This window comes from Mytilus trossulus, chromosome 2 (genome assembly GCF_036588685.1).
Source record: "Mytilus trossulus isolate FHL-02 chromosome 2, PNRI_Mtr1.1.1.hap1, whole genome shotgun sequence".
In the NCBI taxonomy this organism is placed as follows: domain Eukaryota; kingdom Metazoa; phylum Mollusca; class Bivalvia; order Mytilida; family Mytilidae; genus Mytilus; species Mytilus trossulus.
Genome location: NC_086374.1, coordinates 86,286,796 through 86,309,639, shown reverse-complemented (window position 1 = coordinate 86,309,639; position 22,844 = coordinate 86,286,796). Strand labels below are relative to the sequence as shown.

General features: G+C 32.2%; 1 protein-coding gene and 1 long non-coding RNA gene across 4 annotated transcripts; both read right to left on the bottom strand.

Moving 5' to 3' along the window:
• Positions 1-309: 309 nt before the first annotated feature.
• LOC134705478 (uncharacterized) lies at positions 310-2,685 on the bottom strand. The gene is made up of 4 exons (XR_010105579.1): positions 2,594-2,685; positions 1,724-1,889; positions 1,040-1,111; positions 310-408 (listed from the first exon to the last, which is right to left on the bottom strand). It is a non-coding gene; the product is annotated as an uncharacterized LOC134705478 (long non-coding RNA).
• Positions 2,686-7,342: 4,657 nt separating this feature from the next.
• On the bottom strand, positions 7,343-18,074 carry LOC134708224 (uncharacterized). 3 transcript variants are annotated; one of them, XM_063568606.1, is made up of 4 exons: positions 17,979-18,074; positions 16,646-17,558; positions 15,950-16,012; positions 7,417-7,504 (listed from the first exon to the last, which is right to left on the bottom strand). In XM_063568606.1, the coding sequence occupies exons 2-3, from the start codon at positions 17,547-17,549 to the stop codon at positions 15,957-15,959; spliced, it is 960 nt and encodes a 319-aa protein (XP_063424676.1). In that variant the 5' UTR covers positions 17,550-17,558; positions 17,979-18,074; the 3' UTR covers positions 7,417-7,504; positions 15,950-15,956. The 3 variants fall into 3 exon arrangements, with proteins under 3 accessions (XP_063424677.1, XP_063424676.1, XP_063424675.1); XM_063568605.1 differs by lacking the exon at positions 7,417-7,504 and adding an exon at positions 15,087-15,221; XM_063568607.1 differs by lacking the exons at positions 15,950-16,012; positions 16,646-17,558; positions 17,979-18,074 and adding exons at positions 8,679-8,741; positions 9,361-10,306 and having other exon boundaries at positions 7,343-7,504.
• Positions 18,075-22,844: the final 4,770 nt, after the last annotated feature.

Sequence of the window (22,844 nt, the reverse complement as noted above, 5' to 3'; positions counted from 1 at the left end):
GTAGCTTATTGAACGTATGGTTTGTTTTCATTGTTGGAGGTCTCACGTTGACATATCGTCGTTTGCATGGTTGTCCTTAACTTTGGAACCTTATCTCTAAGGTCCTTATGATAATTTTCGATTATTTGCAACATCTATTGTCCGTAAATATTGAAAGAAAATAAACACAAGGACCTAAGTAATTAAAGAGAGTTATTGTTCCGAAGCTCGGTTGTCCTTAAGTATTTTATGAACAGCTGTCTCATTTGTAATAGTGTCATATATCATTTTTTTTCATATTTTGGTATTTCATTGAATAAGAATACTACGTTCATACTTAAATAACATTTATTTTAAATATTCAACAAACATTCTGAAAGACGTGGTGAGCGAAGTTTCTTTGGTGTTTCAAATCTGCTGGTACAATACCTGTAAGAACAAATTTTACAGTTAATTTATATTATAGTAAACAATATATTGAAAACCACAGTAGTTTTTTTACTTTAAATAACTAAAGTATCATTTGTCAAAATTTGCAGCATATTTAATTAATCGTGTGCTATACTACTTGAATGCTAGTTTGAAATATACATTCATGAGAGGATGTGCCACTTGCCATACTTTATATTTCATTAGTGAGAACAGTCGCAATTTTGACTTTATTTGTTCATCAAAACTGTGTGTGCCATATACTGACTTTACTGACAACGAAAATATGGCCGGGGCATCAGAAGCTTAAAGCAGTTTTATTTCACTCAATTATTAAATATTAAATTTGTGAGAAAGTTTTATGGTTACTACTGGGAATTGACCTCTTCCTTCCGTTCTCATTGTATATTTATTAGTACATACAGTTACACAACACTGTGAATGTTGGAAGATAAATTGAGACATATCTACATAATCACGTCAGGTATGACTTTTTACATGATATTACCAATAAGTGAAAATGGCGGGTTCCTCCTTAATATTAGTTCAATTATTTGAATTCGAGTTACCTCCCCTAATGGCTTTTATTAATTTGGAACTCAATGTTTGATACTATTTATATATATATTACCTGCCAGCTGTATTTATTTGGTTGTTCTATTTCCAAAATTCTTCAGAACTGATAGCAGCAAAACGTATATCACTAAAAAGGACGAAATAAAAAAAATATTAAATGACGCTAAATAAAATTCTGTACTTATCTGATTTTTTAACACTCCTACGTACTCATAGACGGATCCAGGGGAGGGGGCGCATCCCTCTTTCGTGGGAAAAAAAATGGTTGATTATATAGGGAATCACTGAAGCAGGACTGGAGTCCCCATTTAGGTCAGTCAGCGGGCCCCCCTTATGAAAAGTTCTGGATCCACCACTGGTACTAAAATCAATACGGCGAATGTTGCACGTTGTTTTGAAGATAAATGCCCGTGCAATTAATTAACAAAATAACGTAAGTACTGTACTTAGATCAGAATGCTTTCCCTTCGTTTGTTTCGAAATTCAATGAAACTAATTGCTTTGGGTGTTTTAAGGTAAGACAGAACAGCAGCTCCCTCCAACGAAGTCAGGTTTGGGTCTTCTTTAAAATATGTTGTATTTGATACTTTCAAAAGTTGGAATTTTTTTAATTATTATTTATTTTGGACTTTTTTTATGTAGAGCGTATCTGATGCCTTTAGCCAATTTTGCATGTTTATTATCAACGTGAGTATATACTTTTACACGAAAGTTTTACGATAATAGACTGTTTACTTACGGAATAATCCGCCTAGTTGTCCGAACACATCAAATACTCCTCCTGAAGAATAATCTTGTTGTACGGGATAATAGGATGAATATGGTAAGTTGTATCCATGTACATTGACTGAACACACGGCAACACTAGTGAAAAATAAGATACAACTGTTCAAAAAGTTTGTCATCTGAAATACAGAAATACATGATTGAATAAGTTTTATTTTCTTAGTCAAAATTCGACGTTATCACAGAAAAACTTGAGTATCATGTACAATTATAGAATTTGTTGTCGATGCATACAATCACTTGTTCAAGAGAAAGGCAAAAGATACTAAAGAAACATTCAAACTCATAAGTCGAAAATAAACCACAACGTCATGGCAAATAAACAAAAAGATCAAAAGACAAATAATAGTACACAAAACGCAACATAAAACAATAAAATATGTTTAAACTAACTAACATAGAAAACTAAAGACTGCTATTAAAAATTAGATTTGCATCATAGCGTAATTGAATTGCACTCTAAAATGATATTTTGGCTTATGGTTTAAAAGCTTATGGTTTAAAACGCGACGTTCAAAAAAGTTTATTATCCAAATGTCTGTGTGTTTTGGGATCTCAATTGTATGAGCCTTTTTCATGATATTTTTTTTTTGTTATCGCCGTTTCCACAAAAAATCACGGAATAAATAATTATCACTTTTTCATTTCTTATCGCTTTAAGTAGAAAAGAACATTGTCGGTGTTTAGTGTTCTACCTAGCAATACTATTTCAGAGGTAAACTGACTGGGAACATATAATTCTTAAAACGATTGATGATTCCAGTTTCATTTCTATTGAAATATACGAAAATCTTAATCTGAAATTAATATAGTTTTAACTTACGTTTATAGATATATGTTATCCTCTTAGTACACTAGTGTAGTTGTAATGGAATTAAGGATGATATGACCTAACATACTCTGTTATTTACGTTTTTATACCAAATATGACGGATATATGTGCGGTTATTCTGGGTACAAACGTGTACATGATTTATTTCCGAAATTGACTCATCAATTTCCGATACAAGTTCTTCTAATATTTTGGAATTTTATGTTTTGTATGGCGTCATCAGTTTTATGGTTTGCACCTTTCACAGCTTTCAATTCACTGGAAATATTGCAAAGGACGGACTCGCACGTTAACTGTATTTTAAATGTGTTCCGTCATTATTCCATATTGCAGGTTTAGTATTACAAGAAGTAAAAACTACCCAAAAAAGGAATAAATTTATCGTAAAAGGTTACGCATTCAACACTGTAATCAAATCTTTGAACACTCTTTTATTGGTATGAATATTAATGTTGTTATCAGAAAATTACAAACATTTGACATATTATTTTTACTCACATATGCACTTTCACGGTACCACAATATCCCGATACTAATATTTTGAAATTTCACATGGTCATTTTTTTCTATGACGTCTAAATCCATCGGTTGTACTGGTGGGTTTTTTTCAGTCTTATATACGTATTTTTTATTAATTGTTATGGCTTTGACCTAGCTGTCAGTAACTGCGAGTAATCTCAGATCTATATTTTATGGTTTGATTGTTGTTTAAATTCCCTGCCATGTCAGGTCTGTTATTTTGAAAGTTTAGGATAGAAATATGGGAATCGCTTTCTCTCATTCCATCAATCGGTCTGTTGTTCATGTGACTTCTTCTTATCAGGTCAACATTACGATATATGATTACTTGAAATATGTTTTTATGCTTTCGATATCGATCTAATGATCGAGTAAGGGTTTTCAACTGGGTTTTTTTTACAGCGGATGACCGTGAGGGCATTCCGGAGTATTGCTATCGCCTTTGTTTCCATCACGTAATATTCGTTTTGGGTTTTTAACCGATCTACAACATGATGAATACGTAGACATCATCAAGTGCAAACTTACATTCCTTATCGCTTTTTATAAATTAATTTCTTCAATGAATACTCATCATTGACAAGTACTTTTTAAAGAAGATAAATTAATAATATTGAAATGTTTTTGTTTTATGTTTATATATATGACATATAAGTAAACATCATTTATATCTATGTATACGTATTCGGAAGAATATCTCATGAACGTTTGCAATCTCAAGGAACGATAACTCTGAATAGATGATTAAACATTTTTGCGGGGAAATACGAATGCTTACTTAAATTCATTCTATTAGAAAAGTCGAATTATTACAGAAGAGTGACGTGTCCACCATGCACTTGCGCTGCACTTCTTTTAAAATAGTAGAATAGAATGATAAACACATGCATGAAAATTATGATGAATTCTTGTCATTAATTTATCATCCACGCATGAACTTGTCCCAGAATTTTTGTTATCTGTACATTAACCTCACTTTCAGGTCTACATGTGATTTTTTTTCTGAGAAGGGTGCCTGTCGTAACATCAACAAGAACTTGCTTGTCATCCGATGTTCAGTACTTCAGTAGTTTGATTATAATAGTTTGTTTTTAGTTGTGCTGTTTTTTTGATATCGGGAAGGTTGCGCGCTTTCAAAAATTTTGAACCTCGTCACAGTATTCATCTACCTATCCCATGTTGGGAGCCTTTAGTTAAGAAGTGGTTGTCGTTGGTTACTTTGTGTCATATTAGGTTTTTTTTCTTCATAGAATAGGCCATTGTTTTTCTCATTTCAAATGTTTCATTATTTGTTTATGTCGGTACCATTATAGCCGACTATACGGTAGTGGTTTTCATATTTTGGAAGACCGTACGGTTGGCTATAATTGCGTACGTACACTTCATTTTAACTTTGATGATAAGTTGCTTTATTGACAATCATACCACATCTTCTTCGTTTTAAATGTGAGTTACGTTACAATCAGACAAAGGCACGGTGTTGGTCTATGTGTGACATAATGACAACCGATGAGATTCTCGAGTAAGCACATATTGGGGAGCCAATCCAGTATTTGTATATCTCGTCTCTCTCCTCATATATGTATGCCTTTTTTAGTCTTCTTATTTACATAAGAACAGAAGATGTGGTTCAGTGTATGATTACCAATGCGTACATATCTATTCTGTTCGTTATTTTGTATTTGGATTTTTATTGTCACATTCTTTAACAAACGATGTCGACTGAAGACTATCTGAATACTCTCTTAGGCTTTCCTAGTATATAAGTACATCCTAAGATATTGAGAATATTGGCTCTTAGCGTTCCAGACAAAAAGGTTGATACAATAATTATCCTAATAGTATAAAACATAATGATTAAAAAATTGTACATTTTTATTGTATTTTCACTATTTTGTACTCAGTATCATTGTAATAAATGAAATATATTGTCATTTTGTTATAGGAAAATATTATTTTTATGTGACTACCCATCATATGTCATTATATAAACAAATATCTGATTAGTCGGCAATGTCGTAAATTCATGTCCTCTTTGGCCATTTGCGCCTTTATACTTGATTCAAACGAGTGTGAATTTTGTAATGTATTAAAATTTATAATCTCTCTTTTTTTCAATTCTCTCGGACTAGGACACTTTCAAAACATTTTTATAATTCTACATTTTTCAAATAAAATTGAGAAGTGAAATGAGAAATGTACATGTGTCAAAGAGAATACAACCCAGACAAAGAAAAAAAGGCAGATTTTTTTTTCTCAATTAGAACGTAAATTTCGTTACCTGAAGTTGGAAAGGAACCTATATATAGAATTGCAACATTTGGAACCAAACTCCATGTTTTCTGTTTGCATGTCACATAGTGGCATTGTGCAGTAATTGCCGTTTGTTGGTGTTATTCATAAGTAATTCTCGTTTCTTGTTTTTTTATATAGATTAAACCGTTGGAATGGTTTTACATTCGTTCGGTTGATGTTTACATGTTTTTGTTTTTAAAAAAAGATATAAAAAGATGAGGTATGAGTGCCAATGAGACAACTCATCACACAATTCATAAAAGTAAACCATCATAGGTCAAAGTACGGTCTTCGACACGGAGCCTTGTCTCTTGCCGAACAGCAAGCTATTAAGGGCCCCAAAACATAATAGTGTAAAACCATTGAAACGGGAAAACCATCGGTCTAATCTATATATATAATAAACGAGAAACGAGAAACACTTATAAACCACATCAACAAACGACAACTACTGAACATCTGATTCAAGACTTAGGACAGGTGCAAACAATTTCAGCGGGTTAAAACGTGTTAATGGTACCAAACTTTCACCCTTATCTGTAACAATAGTATATATCATCACAAAATAGAAAGATGGGCACAGGACGTTCGTGCTTTTTTACCTGTAAAACGATAGGACATTTGACCTATAATTGTCAACTTTTTATACATTGTGACTTGGATAGTGAGTTGTCTCATTAGCACTCAAAGTTATACCCTTGCCAATCATACAGACATGACGTATCTCTTTCAGTCTTGAACTGTTTGGCTGGCTAAGAATATTGTGTAAAATTAGATAAAATCAATATAAATCAAGATTTCTACAGATCAAGTATCAAGAAATTAATTTGGAAGTACATGTATGCAACAGTTATTCTATTTTGAACATTGAGGTAAAACAGACGCACAAGTACATATGGTGCAAATGCAGTTTTACTTTAAAACATGTTATCATGTTGGTGTCTTTAAAGCTTACTTATATGCGGTATCGGGTCTGCTCATTGTTAAAAGTCATACGGTGATCGAAAAATTTATAACTTCTGAAGATCCAAACATACAACCTCAAATACACAGAACAAGTCGTGAGTTAACCAGTTGACATTCTGTAAACCATTCAATCTTTCAGCACATTACACTTTAAGTAGGATTTTTATTCATGTCACTATATATAGCTGTGTTTTTCACTTTTCATTCTCGAGCTGTCGTTTTTAAATTACATGTATAGTTTTCCTGTCCAATTGATACGTTAAAAGATACGTCATATGTTACATTCATCCACTGAAAACTACGTTGAATTTCATGTAATTGTAAAACAAAAAACTGAAACATTTAAAAAGTTTAATAGAAAACAAATGTCTTCATCCGTGACACAAAATCAGTACATACGCAACCAAAAAAAAAACACAAGATCAAATGAACAAGCTTGTATTGCTGTTCTTCATATTAAAATCACAATAAGACCTTCAAAACGGAGCAAAAAAATGCAAATCTCACTGCAAGATTCAGACTTTCCTTACCAATGTATTTTTTGGAAGCCGTTTATCATCGACCGATTAAAGTGTGTTTGTATGTTGTGTTGTTATGTTTCATTGTTGTATTACTATCATCTCATAAACTATTCTGTAATTCTGTAACTAAGAAACTTTATATTGTATAAGACTTTTGGCACCGCTATTTCAGACAGCGTTTTAAGAAAGGTTCTACAAATTTGTAAATTGTAACATATAATGCAATATATCGACACAAACAATTCAAATAAAATTGAATATATGTGTTGTCTGCTCTCTCCTTTCCCTCATATTTTTTGGTTTGATAGAAAAGTACATTTCATCAATAAGAATAAAAAGACATTTTATATCTAAAACATTTATTTCATTTCAGTACAAAATATTCATAACAATTGATTAGAGTATTATATTTTTAAAGACTACTTATACACGTATATTACATTTTATTGCACTTTTCGAAAAGTCTAAATAAATTAAAACAATATCAATTCAATATAATGACAGAAATTCTTATAAAAATGATACATGTTTATTTACAAAAACTGCAAATCTAGTACGAGTGATTTGGAGACATCTTGGCTTTGGTAATGCTGTTCATGATCTGAAAGATAAGATTATCGATTAGATATAGTTTTTCGAAGATGCTATGTGACTTGTTAAGGTTCCACTAAAGTCAAATTATAGGACACCTCATAAACATCTAAACTTTGCCTGTATTTTTCAACCTATAATGAATAAAGTCATAAACTATGAGAACATATGTTCATTTAAACATACTTTACATATACACACTGTATAAATTGTAAATAAACTTAAAATTGTTATGTTGTAGCCAAACCGGTTCTTGGGGGTGAACACCAAATTTTCAAAAAAATCTGGAGGCCTGCAAGACGACGTAATTAACTTAAAATTGGTATGGTAGAATACTGTTACATGTAATGCAGGGCAAGCTCATGTTGATTTGTCACATACATATGTTTTAATGGCATATTTGTCCAATTTCTGTATTGTACCTTCGATATTCGTTCACTTAGATACATGAAATTAACTGAAACTCGAAAATCAATACATTTTATAAAAAATCAACATGAGCTTGCCCTGCATTACATGTAACAGTATTCGTCCATACCAATTCTAAACAAATTAAGTCGTCTTGCAGGCCTCCAGATTTTTTTGAAAATTTTGTGTTCACCCCCAAGAACCGGTTTGGCCACAACATAACAATTTCAAGTTTATTTACAATTTATACAGTGTGTATATGTTAAGTATGTTTAAATGAACATATGTTTCATAATTTATGACTTTATTTATTGTAGATTGAAAAATACAGGAAAGGTTTAGATGCTTAAGAAGTGTCCTATATTTTGACTTTAGTGGAACCTTAAATGTATTAAAGTCAAAGGATTAATAAATAATTATTTCTTTATGTTAGTTATTGGCAATATTTGGTGGAGGGTTGTCTTTTCAATACTATATCTATGTGCCCGTCTCATGTCAGGAACCTCGTCAGTAGATATCTAATGTCATATCTTGTTCTTTGTGTTTTGTTATTTGAAGAAATTGATGTTAATTACAGTTCTTTTACTGTTTATCGTTATGTTGGTGTCACATTTGATTCACATTTAATGTGGACGCCGACGAATGTACTAATAAAATGAAAAATTGCAATACTAAAAATGTATAAATTATACAGTTTTTAAAAATATACTGAGCATTTTATCTATTCATTTCATTTTCAATACTATAAATTATAATTATTTTTATACAGTACTCACCTTTTCTTTATTTTTTTCCTTTGGCAAGCAATAAAAGAGGAGCTGCTATTAAGGCTGCAGGTACTGTCAAAATAAGATTAAGAACATATAGTTTAATAATTTAAAATGTTAAAAATGTGCGTTACAAAAGTAAATAAGTTAAGGTATGCGCTCTTTGTTGAGAGGGCTTTCGCGGTTTGATAAAAAAAATGTATTTCCTACTGCTGCTCAAGGGATGCTCCATTAATATATTTTAACCTTAATTTGAAAGCAATAATGTTTCCGATTTTTTTTTTAGACATGGCATTGATCTGAGAAACAAAGAGGACCAAAAGACTATCAAGCCATATTTTCGACCCAGTAAAACATTTGGACAAATTGTCTTCAAGAAATTGCATGATAAAGTGAAGCAGTCTGAGAAATTGTTAAGAATACTTCTTACTTAGAAGGGCTAAGAAAGTAAAAAAACAATACACGAGAACTAATCATATACAAGGGTAAAAAAAGATTGACTCAAATGTACACAGATAACTGCCCTGGAGAGAGAGATATATTTATTCATTATGTATCAAAACAATATACAAGTTAGGAAAAACAACATATTTGAGTGTATATATAGAGAGAGGCAATCATTATGTATATAAAAAAAAAGTAAACAAAAAAAAAAAACATATTTGGGTGTGATTTAGTTAGATGTACTTACAAAGTGGACTGTTCATAATTCTTTCGCCCAATGAAGGTCTGCGTTGAAAAATAAATTGATTTGAATGTCCTCCAAATGGCATTCCAACTGGTACCGGTAACATCATGTGATTCCTCTGAGGAAAATGGCGGTTTCCATAACCATAATTCTGGTACACACCATAATTACCAGTGTATCTAAACAATGGATGGACACCATACATATTATGTCCATATGAATTAAATCCTGATTGCTGGTGATACGAAAATGGAAATGAACTGAAAGGAGACCATGGTAATCCTGATTGAAATCCACTGTAACCGGAACCAAATGGATTCATAAAGAAAAATGGAAAAGTGTTGTAGAAGTTCTTTGCATAATTAGAACCATATCCGCTTCCGTAACCTTTTGTATATCCTTGATTGTAATTTGTTCCATATCCTGAATTGTATTTTTTTCCATATCCGGAATTATAATTGGTACCATATCCAGAATTATAATTGGTGCCATAACCGGAATTATAATCGGTGCCATATCCCGAGTTGTAACTGGTTCCATATCCAGAATTGTAATTTGATCCATATCCGCTATTATAGCTGTTTAAGTTTGATGATCCATACCCGCTATTATAGCTATTTAAGTTTGATGCATACCCGCTATTATAGTTGTTTATATTTGATCCATACCCGTTATTATATTTATTTAAGTTCAATCCAGTATTATAGGTATTTAAGTTCGATCCAGTATTATAGGTATTTAAATTCGATCCAGTATTATATGTATTTAAGTTCGATCCGCTATTGTAGTTATTTAAGTTAGAATTGCTGTTGTAGCCCACGTTACCAGTATATGAAACAACATTGGTTATGTTTATGATGAGCAATACACATAAGCACCAAATCGCATGTAGTGAGTTCTGCATAATTTGAATCTACAATATAAAGTAAGTGATATGTGTAAATAACCAATGGTTTGATGTTCAACACTTATGTTTAAATAATACTAAAAGTTCTTAAAGGGAAAAAAATCAATTTATAAAAACAGGGTTCTTCTGAAACGTCCTTTTTAAGTCTCTGTTGTGTCGTTAAAGAAATCTACTGCGAATTAAGAATACATTGCCTTCAAACTATGTATAGACTTTGTGATGAAGAAATGTAAGATGTCCATAAAAGTATAAACTCAAGATAAATAAGACTTAAGATTATATGCTTATGTACTTTAATATAGTAACTTTTACAATTTCTAATCGGATAGCAAAAACATCGCGTAATTGTACATGATCCAACTTGAATTTGAACGAAGGAATACACCTTATTATATACTGATATAAAATCAAAATCCTAAAGACTTACTTGTAGTTCTATCGAAAGTCAAAGTTATTTTACTATGAAGAGTGAAACTAGCATTTATAGATCCCATTCTGTTGTTAGTCATTTCCCACAATACACACGGAAATAAGTGCGTCATATTTCTGTTTCCCCTGGTTTTATGCGGGTAGGTGTGAGTAATACAATATTTTCCATGTATTGGTTTACAAGTTGTCAAAACTATTTTAGGACAAGATATTTGACAAGTTACATCTTAATTGACCCTGGATTACCTGGATTCATGATTATCCAGACGTCGAACAAAACTTAATTACCTGTATTTCATACTGTACAATATTCCATTCTGTAGTATACCTTTTTGAAGTTAAATAAACTTTCAATGTCTGTCATGCTTCAGCTAAAATATATTTTTTTACTCTTGCGATGATGGATTTGTATATAAAAATCCCTGTTGCGATGTTTATATATTCGTCCAAATTTTTTGTTGGAAGCACATGTGAGGTTGTGATTTGATTTCATTACCGTCCATTACTGATTTTATGTTCCTCTCCGATTTCCATATCCAACTAAGCATAGCTTAAAAACGAAATGAAACATAAAAAATCAAGTCAATTATGAAGGCAATTGATGTTAATATTTGCCGACATGATGGAACTGGTGGAATCGGTGTTTTCATTTCAGAGTTTAAATATTTTGTTAAATTAATTTTATTCTTATTGGCGAAAAAAAAAGCAACACAACTACAGAAGGTTTAAGTTTAATTACTAGAATACTAGCGTACATTGAAGTGCAATAATGTACCAATAACGTAATGTAACTGTAGACTCAACTATTATTGTTTCATACGTAATTAATCGGATCCTTACCCAACCCTTTATTCCGGTAATTAGTCTCCAATGTAACAGTAATATATTTCTTATTATTACATTTCCATGTAAACGTAGCCAGTGCCATTTTTGTTTATGAGCCAACTGAAACTCGACTCCTGTTAAAACATTTCGCCGTGTTGAAGACCTATTGGTGGGCTAGTGGTATTTTCTGCTGTTTGGTCGAGTTGTTGTCTTTTTGACACATTCCTAATTTAATATTTCTTAATGTTTACTTAACATTCTATCTGGTAAAATATTTTGTGTTGAACGAAATTGAAAAGGAGATTTATAATTGTCATTATAGAAAATTGTTTTTTAAAAGAAGAAAGTTACCATAACATGCATATCATATAACTATAAATATCTGATAAGTTGGCGTTGTCGTTAATTCGTGTCTTTTATAGCTCTTTGCCACTTCATATTGTAATATCGAAGATGTCAAAGAGGTTGAATTTTGTAATGATGTCAGTGTTAGTTCTAGAACTAATTCGAACATTGTATAGTTCTACATGTCATCAAATGTATTTTGCAATCAAAACGCAAATTCTCGAAACGTTACCAGGAGATGGTATGGAATCTAAATATAGAAACGCAGCCTTACATCTTATACAAATACCTCACCCATTTGAAATCCAAACTTCAGCGTGTCTATTTTCGTGTTACATTGTTGCATAGTTCAGTGGTTGTCGATAGTTAGTGTGGTTCTTGAGTGTTTTTCGTTTCTCGTTATATAGCAGATTAAACCATTAGTTTTCCTGTTTAAACTGTTTTACATTTGGGTGCACTTTATAGTTTCTGAAAAGACTGTCGGGATTCCAATGGGAACCAAGTGTCCCTCTTCTTGCCGATTTGTTTCTTTATAATTATGAGGCTGTCTTCATACAGTAACTTCTTAGGAAGACAAATTAGAAGTTAGCAATATCCTTTAACTTTACATTCCGCTATATAGATGATGTTCTCTCACTAAAAAATACAAATTTGGTGACTTTGTTGAACGAATCTATCCCATCGAACTGGATATAAAGGATACTACAGATACAGCTAAGTCTGCCTCATATCTTGGCTACATCTTAACTTGACAATGAGTGTCGGTTGAAAACAAACTTTAAGAAAAAAGAGATGATTTCAGCTTCCCAATTGTGAGCTTTCCATTTCTAGGTAGCAATTTACCAGCAGCGCCTGCATAAGGAGTATATATCTCCCAATTGATACGACATTTCTGCGCTTGCATTTCCTATCATGATTTCCTTGATAGAGGATTGCTACTCTCAAAGAAGCTATTAAACTAACAGTTCCAAATGGTAAAGTTATAATCATCCCTTCGTAGATTTTACCAACTGAATTAAGACTATTTACCGGATTTGTAATAACATAAGCAACACGCCACATGTGCCATATGTGGAGCAGGATCTCCTTACCCTTCGTAGCATTGAGATCACTCCCAGTGTTTGGTGAGATTCGTGTTGCTTAGTCTTTAGTTTCGTTGTCAGTTTATTTTCTATCTATGAGTTTGACTCTCCCTCTGGTATCTTTCGTCGCTCTTTTATAGCTTGCTGTTCGATGTTAGACAAGGCTACGCGTTGAAGGCATGAACTTTGAACTAAAATTATCAACTTTTTATACAATGTGACTTAAACCGGAGATCAGTCTCATTAGCACACAAAGTTATACCCTTGACAATCATACAGACATGCAGTATCTCTTTTTCAACCTTGACCTGTATATATGGTTAAGAATATTGTGTTAAAGGAGTAAATCATGGTATCTACTGATCAAGTATCGAGAAGTGATTCGTATATGCGACATGTTTTCGCTAAAATAACGATAAAACAGACACACAAGTAAATTTGGTTTTCAATGCAATTTATTTTAAGTCTGAATTGTTTTACAATTGTCGTGTTGGTATCTTTAGGTAGTTTTTTTTAACATGGAACTGTCAGTTTGTTTTCTTTTTACGAGTTTGAAATCCCTTTGGTATCCATCGCATTTCAAATTTTAGTATATTGTTAATGATACTATGCTAATAGCAAATTCTTTTAATTATATTTTACAATGTTAACGTAAGAAAACTTAAAAATTTATTTACTTGGACCAAATACTCAACATTATCAATAACTCATTAAGAATTCAGAGGCAATACGACCGTTCTAAATGTTGGGTATATTCCTTTAGTTTGATATTCATTTTGGTTTTTTTCCCTTTTCTCTCAATTTATATCTAGCCAATACTTTTGAATGAGTTTCTTTAAGTAAGAATAAGGAGATATGCTTACAAATCAAACAACTATCCATCATTTACAGAGTGCTTTATTTCGCTTTCCAAGGGGAAGATTGGTTTATCCTCTTAACTACTTATTAATCAAGATATATGGTAAATAAACTAATCATAGATACCAGGACTAAATTTTATACCACTGGGCTTGTGATACCCTCGCGGAAATAAATCTCCACCAGCAGTGGCATCGACCCAGTGGTTGTAATTTAACTCATCATAGATACCAGGACTAAATTTGATATATACCCCAGACGCGCGTTTCGTCTACAAAAGACTAATCAGTGACGCTCGAATCCAAAAAAGCTAAAAAGGCCAAATAAAGTACGAAGTTGAAGAGCATTGAGGACCAAAATTCCTAATATGTTTGCCAAATACAGCTAAGGTAATCTATGCCTGAGGTAGAAAAACCTTAGTATATCAAAATATTCAACATTTTGTAAACAGTTAATTTATAAATATAACAATGTCAATGATAATTCATGTCAGTAAAAGGGTGTATTGTTAAAGCTTCCTCTTGCTCTCAAATGGAAATCATGTATTTGCAGTATTCAGTCATCTAGAAACCTTGATAGATTTACAAAGACCATACTTTGATTATAATGGTTTACTTTAAAAAATTGTGACTTGGATTGAAAGTTGTCTTATTGGAACTCAGAAGATCAAAATATACAACTTCGTTCCTTATTTGTCCTATTAAACTTTTTTGATTCGAGCGTCACTGATGAGTCTTTTGTAGACGAAACGCGCGTCTGGTGCATATACAAAATTTAGTCCTGGTATCTATGATGAGTTTATTTCCTATCCTATGAATGTCTACATATTTTGTAACCGCTTATTATCGACCGAACAAAGTCTCTACTTGTTTGTGCTGTTTAATCTCATTGAAGTATACCTTACATCTCTTTGCATTCATAAACTATTTTGTATCTTATGACAACAGAAGATTGTACGCTATTTTGGAACGAGTCAGACAACGCTAGTCCTTTTATAATAAAGGTTCTACAATTTTGTATCTTGGTTCACTCTTCCTGCCATTAACTGACAGGTAATGACATATATCAATACACACAATTCAAATACAGTTGAATGCTGTCTTCTTTCTTTTTTCCTTCATATTTTGGTTAGATGGAAAAGTACTTTTCATCAATAAGAATAAACAAAGCATTTTATATCTAAAACATTTATTTCATTTCAGTACAAAAAATGCATAACAATTAATTAGTGTATTATTTCTTAAAGACTACTTATATATTACATTTTATTGCACCATTCGAAAAGACTAAATAAATCAAGACAATATAAATAAAATGAAAAGTCTTATAAAAATGATACATGTTTGTTTTTTACAAACACTGCAAATCTAGAACGAGTGATTTGGAGACATCTTGGCTTTGGTTATGCTGTTCATCATCTGAAAAATAAGATTTTCGATTAGATTGAAAAGAGGTCAAATGATAGATCAATAATTATTTCTCCGTGTTATTTCTCGGCAAAATTTAGCGGAGGACTAAGATAAAAAAAAAATTATACGTGTGACTGTCAAAAGTCAGATAGCTCGTACATAGTTGTATTATGTCGTATCCTAAAGTTTGCTTTTTGGTATTTGGAGAATTGGGTGTTGATGGCAGATCGTTGGTTCTTTCTGTACACTATATTCTCCTTTGTTTTCATGTTGTATTGACGCTATCTATAATTGGTGAGGACTGTATGTTGCCATTGAGATGTCGGTAAATTTTTTATGGTTGGGTTGATGTCACATATTATTTATACTTAATGTGGACGCCAACAAATTTATTAATGCACCTAAACATTATACGTTTGCTTAAATACAGAAAGCTCTATATTGATCCTAGCTTAAATATCAGTGGTTGAATTAAACAGATCGAACCGAAGTACCTAATATAAGTATCATACTTCGAAAATTGACAAGCATCACTCACTTAATGAATACTGCATCAAAACTTGGATCAGTATAATCAATATATTCCAGGTCGAAATTATATATGTTTAATAAAAAAAAATGCATTATCAAAATTTATAAATTACGACAGTATTTAGAAGTATACTGTTCGTTTTATCTATTCATTTTGTTATCAATACATGTACTATACATTATCATGATTGTTATACAGTACTCACCTTTTCTTTATTTTTTTCCTTTGGCAAGCAATAAAAGAGGAGCTGCTATTAAGGCTGCAGGCACTGTAAATAAGATTAAGAACATATAATTTAGCAATTTATGTTTAAATGTGAGTTAAAAAAAAGTATATGTATATAAATAAAGATATGCGCTCTTTATCGAGAGGCTTTCGAGGTTTCAGTAAAACAAAAAAGGGGACCTTCATTACTCCTGTTCGAGGTGTACTGTTCTTAATGTTCTTGAAGTTGGAAGAATAATGTTCCCCGAAAAAAAATGAAGAAATGGCATTGATCGGAGAGCACAGATGACCAATAGTCTACCAAGCCATGATTCCCTATATCCTATATGTATATGTATCTATATAGAAAGAGGCAATCATTATATATTAAAATTGTAAATAAGTAAGAAAAAACAACATATGTGGGTGTAAGGATACAATTAAAAATATTTTGGTTTGCCCAAACCCTACTCAAAGGTTGAGACAGTGGGTAGGAAAGTAGTCCTTTTTTTCAAAAAGAGAAATTGAAGTATCGGTTGTTTATTATTCTGCATGCCTATCTAATTAAAAAAAACTTCGTCAAATCAGGACAATAAAAGAATTTGAGTTGGCCGGGTTTTTTTTTTTGCTGGGTAGGTAGCGTCTGGGCAAACAAACCTATTCCTTTATATGGCCTTATTAAGGTAGATGTACTTACAAAGTGGACTGTTCATGATTCTTTCGCCTAACGAAGGTCTGCGTTGAAAAATAAATTGATTTGAATGACCTCCAAATGGCATCCCAACTGGTAGCGGCAACATCATGTGATTCCTTTGGAAAATGTGGCGGTTTCCATAACCATAATTCTGGTACACACCATAATTACCAGTGTATCTAAACAATGGATGAACTCCATACATATTATTATGTCCGTATGGATTAAATTCTGATTGCTGACCATACGACCATCGAAATGAACTGAAAGGAGACCATGGTAATCCTGATTGAAATCCACTGTAACCGGAACCGAATGGATTCATAAAGAAGAATGGAAATGTGTTATAGAAGTTCTTTGCATAATTAGAACCATATCTACTTCCGTAACCTTTTGTATATCCTTGATTGTAATTTGTTCCATATCCTGAATTGTATTTTTTTCCATATCCGGAATTATAATTGGTACCATATCCAGAATTATAATTGTTGCCATAACCGGAATTATAATTGGTGCCATATCCCGAGTTGTAACTGGTTCCATATCCAGAATTGTAATTTGATCCATATCCGCTATTATAGCTATTTAAGTTCGATGATCCATACCCGCTATTATAGCTATTTAAGTTTGATCCATACCCGCTATTATAGTTGTTTATGTTTGATCCATACCCGTTATTATATTTATTTAAGTTCGACCCAGTATTATAGATATTTAAGTTCGATCCAGTATTATAGGTATTTAAGTTCGATCCAGTATGATATGTATTTAAGTTCGATCCGCTATTGTAGTTATTTAAGTTAGAATTGCTGTTGTAGCCCACGTTACCAGTATATGAAACAACATTGGTTATGTTTATGATGAGCAATACACATAAGCACCAAATCGCCTGTAGTGAGTTCTGCATAATTTGAATCTGCAATATAAAGTAAGTGATATGTGTAAATGACCAATGGTTTGATGTTCAACACTAATGTTTAAATAATACTAAAAGTTCTTAAAGGGGAAAAATCAATTTATAAAAACAGGGTTCTTCTGAAACGTCATTTTTAAGTCTCTGTTGTGTCGTTAAAGAAATCTACTGCGAATTAAGAATGCATTGCCTTCAAACTATGTATAGACTTTGTGATGAAGAAATGTTAGATGTCCATAAAAGTATAAACTCAAGATAAATAAGACTTAAGATTATATGCTTATGTACTTTAATATAGTAACTTTTACAATTTCTAATCGGATAGCAAAACCATCGCGTAATTGTAAATGATCCGACTTGAATTTGAACGAAGGAATAAACCTTATTATATACTGATATAAAATCAAAATCCTAAAGACTTACTTGTGGTTCTATCGAAAGTCAAAGTTATTTTACTATGAAGAGTGAAACTAGCATTTATAGATTCCATTCTGTTGTTAGTCATTTCCCACAATACACACGTAAATAAGTGCGTCATATTTCTGTTTCCTCTGTTTTTTTGCGGGTATGTGTGAGTAATACAATATTATCCATGTATTGGTTGACAAGTTGTCAAAACTATTTTAGGACAAGATATTTGACAAGTTACATCTTCATTGACCCTGGATTACCTGGATTCATGATTATCCAGACGTCAAACGAAACTTGGTTACCTGTATTTCATACTGTACAATTCCATTTTGTAGTATACCTTTTTGAAGTTTAATAAACTTTCAATGTCTGTCATGCTTCAGGTGAAAAAATGTGTTTTTACTCTTGCGATCACGGATTTGTATATAAAAATCCCTGTTGCGATGTTTATATTTTCGTCCAAATTTTTGTTGGAAGCACATGTGAGGTTGTAATATAATTTCATTACCGTCTATTACTGATTTTATCTTCAACTCCGATTTCCATATCAAACTAAGCATATCTTTAGAACCGAAATGAAACATAAAAATTCAAGTCAATTGTGAAGGCAGTTGATGTTAACATTTGCCGACTTGATGAAACTGGTGTAATCGGTGTTTTCATTCCAGGGTCAAGATATTTTGTGATATTAATTTCATTCTTATTGGCGAAAAAAAATTAAGCAACACAACTATAGAAGGTTTAAGTTTAATTACTAGTACACTAGCGAACATTGAAGTACAATAACGTAACAATAACGCAATGTAACCGTAGACTCAACTATTATTGTTACATTCGTAATTAATCGGATCCTTACCCAACCCTGTATTCCAGTTATTAGTCTGCAATGTTACAATAACATTTTTATTATTATTACATTTCCATGTAACCGTAGCCAGTGCCATTTTTGTTTATGAGCCAACTGAAGCTCCCCTCCGGTTTAAACATCTCGCCGTGTTGAAGACCTATTGGTGGGCTAGTGGTATTTTCTGCTGTTTGGTCGAGTTGTTGTCTCTTTGACACATTCCCAATTTAATATTTCTTAATGTTTACTTAACTTTCTATCTGGTAAAATATATTGTATTGAACGAAATTGAAAAGGAGATTTATTATTGTTATTATAATATTATTATTTTTTTAAGAGAATCAAGTTGCCCTAACATGTATATCATATAACTATAAACATCTGATAAGTCGGCGTTGTCGTAAATTCGTGTCATTTTAAGCTCTTTCCGACTTTATATTGTAATATCGAAAATGTCAAAGAGTTTGAAATTTTGTAATGCCAGTGTTAGTTCTATGACTAATTTGAAGATTGTATAGTTCTATATTTGAAATCCAAAATTCATGGTGTCTATTTTCGTGTTACATTGATGCATAGTTCAGTGGTTGTCGGTTGTTAGTGTGGTTCTTGAGTGTTTTTTTGTTTCTCGTTATATAACAGATTATATTGTTCTATTTAAATTGTTTTACATTTTGGTGCACTTTATAGTTTTTCAACAGACTGTCGGGATTCCAATGGGAACCAAGTGTCCCCCTTTTCTTGCCGACTTGTTTCTTTATCACTATGAGGCGGTCTGTATACAGGAACTTCTTAGGAAGAAAAATAAGAAGTTAGCAATATCCTTTAACTTTACGTTCCGCTATATAGATGATGTTCTCTCACTAAATATAAAAATTTGGTGACTATGTTGTACGAATACATCCCATCGAACTGGAGATAAATGATGCTAAAGATACAGCTAAGTCTGCCTCACGTCTTGACTTGCATCTTTACTTGACAATGAGGGTCGGTTGAAAACAAAACTTTACGACAAAAGAGATGATTTCAGCTTCCCAATTGTGAGCTTTTCATTTCTATGTAGCAATATACAAGCAGCGCCTGCATACGGGGTATGTATCCCCTAATTGAAACGACTTTACCGTGCTTGCATTTCCTATCATGATTTCCGTGATAGAGGATTGCTACTCACAAGGAACCTATTAAACCAAGAGTTCCAAATTGTAAAGTTGACATCATCCCTACGTAGATTTTACCTACCGAATTACGACTGTTTACCGGATTCGTAATAACAGAAGCAACAAGACGGATGCCACATGTGGAGCAGGATCTGCTTATCCTTCCGGAGCATTTGGAGCACCCCCAGTTTTTGGTGAGGTTCGTGTTGCTTAGTCTTTAGTTTTCTATGTTGTGTCTTCTGTACTAATATTTGTCTGTTTATCTTTTTTTTGTTTTTAGCCATGGCGTTATTAGTTTATTTTCTATCTATGAGTTTGACTCTCCCTCTGGTATCTTTCGTCCCTTTTTTCTAATTTGCTGTTTGGTGTAAATCAAGGCTACGCGTTGAAAGCATGTACTTTGACCTAAAATGATCAACTTTTTATACAACTAGAACACACCCGTGATCTCACGGGTCCGTGACTGAATTAAAGTATATAACTATGCGCAAGCCTTATTTTAGTATTAGTATTGTCATCTGATAAAGTCATGCCAATTATAAGATACACAGTTTTCTCTGCTTTCAAATCTTTCTGTTTGAACCCGTCGAACTGCAACTTATCAATTATTGGTAATATTTATTATTTGGAAAACAATAGGTCCTGGAACGGAGTCAACAGCATTGTCCTATATTAGTTATAAATAAAGTTGAATTCTTTGTTTCGCTGTTTTACGTCATGCCCACTAACAAATTGAAAACTGTACCTATACGCCTTATTTTTAGTCCAGATTTTTAGTATTAGTATTGTTATCTTAGAAAGTCTTACTGATTAAAATACTACAATAGGTAAAAATTTGACAATTTAGTAGTGTCAACCTTGTGATTATGACCCGTGTATATAGCATATTAATCCTGAATACACCGTTTGGTGGTGCGCCTGTCAGATGCGGAACGTACAGATAAGGTAATACATGTAGGTAACAGGTGAATATACTATTGGTATCGGTATCGGACTCGACCCGGAACTTCTTAATTATTGGCAATATTAATTACGTGGAAAACAAAAGGGCCTGGAGTAGTGTAATTTTTAATCTACACCTTTGTACTATATTAGTTATATATAAAGTTGAATTCTGTGATTCGTCGTTTTTACGTGATGACGGCTGACAAATTAGACCTCGTAATTTTAGTATTATAGATATGACTTAAAGGAAGAGCAGTCTCATTAGCACACAAAGTTATACCTTGCCAATCATACAGACATTAAGTATCTCTTTTAACCTTGGCCTGTGTATCTGGTTAAGAATATTGTGTAAATGGAATTAATCAAGGTATCTACTGATCAAGTATAAAGAAATGATTCATATATGCGACAGGTTTTCGTTAAGATACGGATAAAACAGACACACAAGTAAATTTGGTTGAAAATGCAATTTGTTTTAAGTCTGATTTGTTTTACAATTGTCGTGTTGGTATCTTTTGCTATTTTTTTTTTAACCATGCCATTGACAGTTTGTTTTCTTTTTACGAGTTTAAAATCCCTATGGTATCCATTGCCTTTCTATTATATTATTAATGATACTGGGGAATTAGCAAATGTTTTAAATTATATTTTACAATGTATACGTAAGAAAACTTTGTTAACTTGAACCAAATACTCAACATTATCAATAGCGCATAAAGAATATAGCGGCAATAAGACCATTCTAAATGTTGGGTATATTCATGTTATGTTGGTTTTTTTTGTTTTTTTCTCTCTCAATTTATATCCATCCAATATTTTTGAATGAGTTACTTTAAGTAAGAATAAGGAGGTATGATTACAAATAAAACAACTATCCATCCACAACATACCGTTTAGTTTCGCTATCCAAGGAAAAGATTGGTTTATCCTCTGATCTACAATTAGTCAAGATATATATAGTAAAAGTTAGTATTGTTCAAAACTTCCTCTTGCTCTGAAATGGAAATCATGTATTTGCAGTATTCAGTCAGCTAGAAATCTTGATAAATTTACCAATCTGCTGCTTCTGTATGAAACATGCTTTTGCAAAACTTTTAGGAATTTTTGTACTCAATGCTCTTCAACTTCGTTCTTTATTTGGTCTTTTCAACTTATTTTAATTCGAGCGTCACTGATGAGTCTTTTGTAGACGAAACGCGCGTCTGGCGTATATACAAAATTAAGTCCTGGTATCTATGATGAGTTTATTTTATTGCTTGATATTCGGTGTTAGCCAAGGCTCAGTGTTGAAAACCATACTTTGACCTATAATGGTTTACTTTACAATTGTGACTTGGATTGAAAGTTGTCTTATTGGAACTCATACCACATCGTCTTATATCTATGTACTCAGAAGATCAAAATATACAACTTCAAATGCACCGAACAAGTCGGAAATTAACCAAATAACATTCTGCAAACTATCATTCTTACAGAACACTGCATTTTATGTTGGATTTTTTTTTCTGTAACTGAATTAAGGTGGGTTTTCCCTTTTTTCAAGATGACATTTTTAATTTACGTGTATAGTTTTCCTATCCTATGAATGTCTACATATTTTGAAGCCGCTTATCATCGACCGAATAATGTCTTTGTTTGTTTGTGCTGTTTAATCTCATTGAAATATACCTTTTCTTTGCATTCATAAACTCTTCTGTATCTTATGACAACAGAATATTGTACGATATTTTGGAACAAGTCAGACAACGCTAGTCCTTTTATAATAAAGGTTCTACAATTTTGCATATTGGTTCACTCTTCCTGCCATTAACTCACAGGTAATGACATATATCAATACAAACAATTCAAATACAGTTGAATGCTGTCTTCTTTCTTTTTTCCTTCATATTTTGGTTTGATGGAAAAGTACTTTTCCTCAATAAGAATAAAAAAGCA